A 6,672-nucleotide genomic window follows, 5' to 3' on the forward strand; every position below is an offset into this window, starting at 1 on the left:
ACTATTTACGTATATTATTAATATACTTATACCTAACTTTATATTTACTATTTATTATTCTATACCGCTCGTATAATAATATATTCTATATTATTTTATATAACTCGTTTAAGTAATTTTAATAATATTTTTTTTTATTTTAATAAAAAAAACTTTATCGGATCGTATAACTAAATTCTTAACGGATCGTACTTACTTTACTATTTACATATACTACTAATATACTTATATCTAACTTTATATTTACTATTTACTATTCTACACCGCTTATATAATAATACATCCTATATTATTCTATATAGCTCGTTTAGGCAATTCCAATAATATCTTTCTTTTTTATTTTAGTAAGAAAGATCTTATCGGATCGTATAACTGAATTCTTAACGGATCGTACTTACCCTACTATTCACGTATACTACTAGCATACTTACACCCAACTTTATATTTACTATTTACTATTCCACACCGCTCGTACGACAATACATCCTATATTATTCTGTGCAGTTCGTTCAGGCGATTCTAATAATATCTTTCTTTTTCATTTTAGTAAGAAAGATCTCATCGGATCGTACAACTGAATTCTCAACGGATCCTACCCCCTGTTTCCAAAGTGGGGCGTTTTGTTTGGTGCGTTTCTTAACGGATTGTACTACAATCCATCGGAGAATAACTGATAGGACACGGCCAAATCCAAGCTACTCCCCGGTCAAGCAATGAGGTGGCTTCTATTGGACGATAAGAAAGAGGATCGCTCGGAAGTGGCAGCAGAGAAAACGGAAAAGTGCCATTCATGTCTTGTCATCGTTTCGTTATGTTGAAAAGAGCCGGACAGCGCGCTGGTGGTGCCGCACGGATGTCATGGAATCTTTAAGCCGGACACTCAAGCTGGAAAGTATACATCTGCGGACACCTGGGAGAGGGTGACTGCGGGGGTTGATGCAGAGACTGGCGTAAACCGTCTAGGCCTGTTGACGGCGTAAAGAACTTTAGGGATGGGATTCCTCGCACAGAGATCATAAATTAGACAAACCATAGACGAGCATAACATAGTGAATGGACTGTGAGTGTGTTCAAGTCTTGCCATGGGGAAAGTATAACATCCCAGTACATCAATTTCAACTTAATCATAACCATCGTGGTAAATGAGAACATCAACCGGTATTGTATTCTCAGAGAGCTAAAGAAACTGCAGATCCTGGTAACAAATTTAAAAACGAGAGTTGAATAAGAAAAGCCCGTCAGTCACACTGCGCTCCAAAACCACCTGATCTTACTCCACGGTTCCCACATATCATTCACTCTTTTTCTGTTGCAACATGACGAAGGCAAAGCTTGCCTTTCCCGTTTCTCTACCAACAAATGAAGGAGTTGATCCGATCATTCCACCCAACAGTCGTCAAGTCTGCAATACCAGGATTGTAGATAGGTCCGTACCAATCTCCAGTGCACCAGTCGCCACTGGGAATTGTTGTCTCAGCTTCATTCTTCAAGTGTTGGGCAATGGGAACTTACTCGTAGATCCAGCACACAAGGGGTGAGTCTGGTCCGAAGGACGAGATGACGTTTTTCCAGGCGGGGACCAAGTCAGCACAGGCTCCGCGATTGACTGGGCTGATATATGCGCTGGTTCCGCCCCAGTAGATGTGGACAGTCACATAGACACCCTGGCGAGCCTCACTGTATGCATATTGTCAGCTGCATCGGTATGCAAAATCTTGGTCAACATACATCTCCCTCTTGACAGCGGCAACTTCATCAACATCGGTGATGGGAGTGACCTTTTCATACGACAAAGGGGGCGGTGAAGGTTCAAGACCGCGTGCGGCATTGGCGACAGGAGAAACACCTGGGGCGGGGGCGGCAGCAACAAGACTTGCCAGAGCGGCAAAGGCGCTAAAGAGAGTTGAAGCCTTCATGTTGGTGAGACTGGATAGAAGATTTGTGATAAGGCGAGAATGTTGCTGATGATGGGTTGAGGAGCAAGACGTGAGAACTGTCTCCATTTATAGTTTTTCCCAGCCAAATACCGGTATCCTCCTTAGACCTCTACAAGTAGTTATTTGAACCGATGGTCCTGCGCTGAAGTGTTGCCTTTCTGAGATCAATATTGATCATTCCTGCATACCTATGTGATTATTCGGATGCAGAGGCTACAGCCAAGATGCAGGCAGCTGATCCAATGTCCAACAATTCACAGTCTCTAAACCTACCTAGTCTAAGGCTTGCAAAAAACACACCACCTACAGGAACCACTAGAGTCCATGACACACAGTTTCACAATGCAGGCAGCTTATTCACGTTTGTAAGGTAGTCATCCAATATTCACGCCTTGATGCAACCTGAGGTTTTGTATAGTCTGGCATAGACTAAACTAGAATAGTCCCCAACTCTGCCTCCTATCCCCTCCGTCACCGCCATGATCCCGCAGATTCGGCTCCATCAAATTTCTCCCTCGTATGATAGAACCAAACCTAGCAAATCAATGAAGACGGCATGGCTTGCACGACGGAAAGTTCAGCCACAAGGTCACCGCAACCCCATGATTAGGTATTCTTCTTTCTGGACGTAACTTACTCTAACCATCTCAACAACAGGCCACTGGCTTTATAGTCTATGCCGTTTCCCTGGGACGCAAGACCATTCGTGGGAACCTCTGCACTGCATCTCCGCTTTGGTCCCTGCATGTAGCAGAGATTTGGTGTGGGGTAGTCATGCATATGGCTGACATGCATTAGCACAAGGTTGCTATCCCTTGTAAGGCAATAGCAATGCCAAAAACAGTTTCCACGGCAAGAGTTGCGAGCCTCTCAAACTGCAGGATCTGCTAACTTTGATATTTGTCAACAATCAACAGACCAATCAGAGAGTTGGCACATGCTCGTTTGCCAAAGTCCCTATCTAATTCAGACGGATTCTGTCAAAACACCAAGTCTGAAGGTGGTGTTGGTGGCGCTCTCGTTTATGCTTACACACCTGCTGACAGATGGCTAAGCATGTGAAGCTGTCCCATTGAGGGTGATAGATTGGACCAAACTAATGGTTGGATAACTCACATGCATCCTATTGTCAGAGATGAGTCTGTATGTAGACCACACAGGGGTTATGGATATAAGGGGTTATCGAGACATTGCAATTTCAGCGGTTCAAATACTCCCGTTCTATATGAGCAAAATACGCCGGGATGTGCTGTAACCCGTCCAGCACAACCGTTTCATATTCCTTCCAATCAGACCACACCGCCCAGAGAAATTGCCCACACGACGAAACGCTGGCTGACCATTTTCTTCTCCCGCTTCAAGTATAACAATTCCAAGAGTCTGCTCCCCTTCTTTGCGAAAATGGCGACAATGCCCCAGGACTAACAAGTAGGCTGGAGCAGTTTGATAGCCTTCTGTCCCATGATCTTCCACGTCTGGTTGAAAATATCCTCGTACCTTGCACTTTGCTTCTGTGTCCATGACATCGACTGTAAAAGAAAGGGATCCATCTTTTCCACATTTGCCATTTTTCTCATCCTCCACCACAATCTTCACCAAAACTCCCGTGATATCCACTGCGCCCCTACCTGAGCCATAAGGGTTCTCTGACGCCAGCTGTCTCGAAATATGGTGTATCGTTGCAGAAGAGACGAGAAGCGTAAACCTCTCGGGGTTCGGTACAAACCGACTTTCCCGGCAACAGACCCAAAAGACCATGATGGAGCTGAGCCCACTGGCAAACGGTGGCTTGCTTGCTTGCGTTTTGGATTTGGTTTGTGTCTCCAAAGCAGTCCTCGAACCGCATGATCAGAGAGGATTCCGTAATAGTATTGCTGCGAAGTAACACGGCAGAGACGGTCGGCAATTCCGGCGAGTGCTGTGAGCCGGTCTGTCTCAACGGTCAAACACCTGGCCGAGAATTCAAGAACAACAAGCTGCCAGTGTAAGTGAACAATACTGGACATGTTACCCCGAGCTTCCTGGACGAGCGGACCGTGTATCTGTGTCAACATGTTGTCATGTCCCGTTTCGACTTGGTGTTGGCATTCGGTCTCTGTCCACTTATTGATGGGGTAGACAAATGCCCTGCGAAAGACCAGGAACTGCTTGGGGACGCTACCCCAGAGTCGGCACTCGCAAGACACCTCTTTGGTACATTCCCAGGCCATTTCAAACGGAGTCAAGTGCAGCATGCGTTTGGAAAGCAGCCTTTCCTGCATGGTCCATCCACGCGAATGTAATCCGGATGTGAGCGATCTGGTGACGGGAACCTCGCGGGTAGATTCGATATCCGAGTCCGCGGCGTGGCTGAGAAATGGATAGCTCCTGCTTCGATGTCTCCTTGCATATATTGTACAACACTGACAGTCCGAGGAGCACTGTGTCGTCAGTGGCAACTGGACGGCCAGTGCCTCCGTGTCCCGATCCATCCTCTCCCCAAAGATACCACCATGGCAATCCGAGAACTGGTCAGCGCCAATGGTCGGGATTGCATTGGTGTAAATACTAGCCATCCTCGATGACTCTTTTGCCCAATCCTCTTGACTGTCCTGCATGATGCAGAGCGTGTCGATCCAGAGATATGGTATACCAAGGGCTCTTGTTATCCTCACTGCGTCCCGGAAAGTCTGAGGAAGATCGTGCAGCAGAAATCCGTCTTTCCAGATGGAAAAGGTTTTTGCTGTCAGCTTGACTTTGGTCGGCATAGACCATCCCCAACAATGACTCAGTGCAATGTACGTTCCTCGAGACCCTTACGGTGGTGTGCATAGTTGGATGCGGTTGGGGTTTGCAGTGGACTGATGGGCAGAGATAACTCTGGTAGGAAGCTGGGGGTTGGCAGGCCCAGAGCACTCAGAGTGGTGTTTTCGGCATTCATTCAACCATTCCTTGGCTAGATACCAACATTCTGGAGAGTCTGAATGGTTGGCGAGCCGTCTAGCCCAGCCAATACCCATTCCTATTCCTTGCTCTTCCACCCGCTTGCAAATCCTGTCGCGGGTGCTTGAGTGTCGAAACAGCTCCAGGACGTGAACGCTGTTGTTGGCAATTTTGACATGGATCTGCAGAGGGCCTCGAGGTTCAAGTGATGCTGGACAATCCACCAGTAAATCCAAAGCGAGTACCTGCTCCTGGAAGAAGTGTGAAGTCATAGACAAAAGCAAGCCACACCCTGCGCATCCGGTGATGGCTGTGGCCTTGACCAGTTCAGAATCAACCTCTCGCAGACTGACGTTGAGATGGAAACATATTTTACATGTGGTGGTATTGTCCATGGCGTTCGCAATGCTGAAGCAGATGGAAAAATCATGGATCATGGATATCCTGATACAATGTTTAGGGGCCATTAAAAGCTCGGACGACTGGCGTCATGCGGGCTGACTCCTAGGCGTTCCGATAGGGGGCATTATGTGACAGTGTGGCTTGGAAATATTGGCAAGCTGCATGAGGCATTTCGACGTCCAGATGTCTATCTAATATGCTGCTGAGTAAGACTAGTTCATGGAGGGTAGCCAGACTAGGTAGACCAACGGACTGTTTCTGTGCTTTAAACATGATTGTTCTCGCAGTAAAGCCCCCCCCCCTGCCACCCTGTTCTTCGCGTACCCTCGTCTACATAGCAACGCCCGGCAATTGTTTGAGCCCTGATGATAATACGGTCAGTATCAGATGACAAGCGAACAAGGCTTTACTTACATCCTGAAAAGTCCTCTCTGACGAAATCACGAACAGTGCACTTGTTCTGCTGTGCAATGGTCTGAGTCTTGAGCATGGGCGCGCTGACGTAGGTGTGCGCGTCCATGGCTCTTTGGAGCGAGTCCCCCTCCCAGCCAAAGACGTAGTCGGCATGATTGGCGAAGCCACTGCCATCTCCGCTCGACCAGAAAAATGGCTGGCTGCCATCAGCAGGCCAGTCTTCCTTGTTGTTAAAGGCACGTGTGTCCCAGACTGTTTCGAGCAAGATCTGGGGCAGCCGCACAGGATGGGAAGCTGGGCATCGGCCTCCGGACTCAAATGTGCCTGTCTCGGGGTAGGCAACATGGTCTCTGTGGTTGGGAGAATCCAGGTTGACACCATCCCAGCAAGTCGGGAATCGATGGTTCGCCATGATTCCACCGCGGCAGGGAGTTGGGGGGAAGCTGATGTACTCGGGGGCACGGCTGGCCTGGCTCTCCATGCAGGTAAAGGTCAGTTGGCGCCAGTCTCTGGCTTGATCTCGCGTGCTGTATGATGGGTCGCCGACCAGCATGCGAAAGCCGGGCTTGAAGGCGGTGACCTTTGACTTTTGTGCTGTGTCGAAAAGGGCATCGCTCATGTAGTAAACAACCTACATTGGATGTTAGCAACTTTCAGCATGCGCATCAACAAACTTACCATGCCGCCGTTGGTTCCCTCCATACCATTCTGGGCAATCTGGGGCACTCTCTTAAAGGTGCCATTCCTGGCACGGAAGAACATAACGGCTGTCCAGTAGTTGGAAAAGTCTTCGGTGAACTGGCAGGACGTGCATGTTGAGAGCTTGGGGGAAATCCAACCCCTCTTTCCGGTCCCATGGAGATATTGAAAGGAAGTTTCTATGGGCACTGGCAAAGTTAACTTCCTTGGAAATGGTTGTAAACAGGCAAGTGGTCCTACTTACCCCTCCCATTATTTTGATGAAAATGGGGGCGATGGGCTTATGGCCGGGAAATTC

At 47.9% G+C, this 6,672-nt stretch overlaps 3 protein-coding genes across 3 annotated transcripts; all 3 read right to left on the reverse strand.

Moving 5' to 3' along the window:
* Positions 1–1,508: 1,508 nt before the first annotated feature.
* On the reverse strand, positions 1,509–1,916 carry PODANS_0_495 (uncharacterized protein; the record flags this gene model as incomplete). The annotated part of the gene is made up of 2 exons (XM_001903057.1): positions 1,509–1,677; positions 1,729–1,916. 2 exons carry the CDS (start codon positions 1,914–1,916, stop codon positions 1,509–1,511), a joined length of 357 nt encoding a protein of 118 aa, XP_001903092.1.
* Positions 1,917–3,529: 1,613 nt separating this feature from the next.
* PODANS_0_500 (uncharacterized protein) lies at positions 3,530–5,326 on the reverse strand (the record flags this gene model as incomplete). Its single annotated transcript, XM_001903058.1, has 2 exons — positions 3,530–4,703; positions 4,779–5,326. The coding sequence occupies 2 exons, from the start codon at positions 5,324–5,326 to the stop codon at positions 3,530–3,532; spliced, it is 1,722 nt and encodes a 573-aa protein (XP_001903093.1).
* A 341-nt stretch (positions 5,327–5,667) lies between these two features.
* Positions 5,668–6,500, reverse strand: PODANS_0_510 (uncharacterized protein; the record flags this gene model as incomplete). The annotated part of the gene is made up of 3 exons (XM_001903059.1): positions 5,668–6,150; positions 6,223–6,306; positions 6,354–6,500. Coding segments are annotated over 3 exons (714 nt in total), but the record flags the coding sequence as incomplete, so codon positions are not given.
* Between the last annotated feature and the right edge of the window lie 172 nt (positions 6,501–6,672).

The sequence above is a fragment of the Podospora anserina genome, chromosome 2 (genome assembly GCF_000226545.1).
Source record: "Podospora anserina S mat+ genomic DNA chromosome 2, supercontig 1".
Classification (NCBI taxonomy): domain Eukaryota; kingdom Fungi; phylum Ascomycota; class Sordariomycetes; order Sordariales; family Podosporaceae; genus Podospora; species Podospora anserina.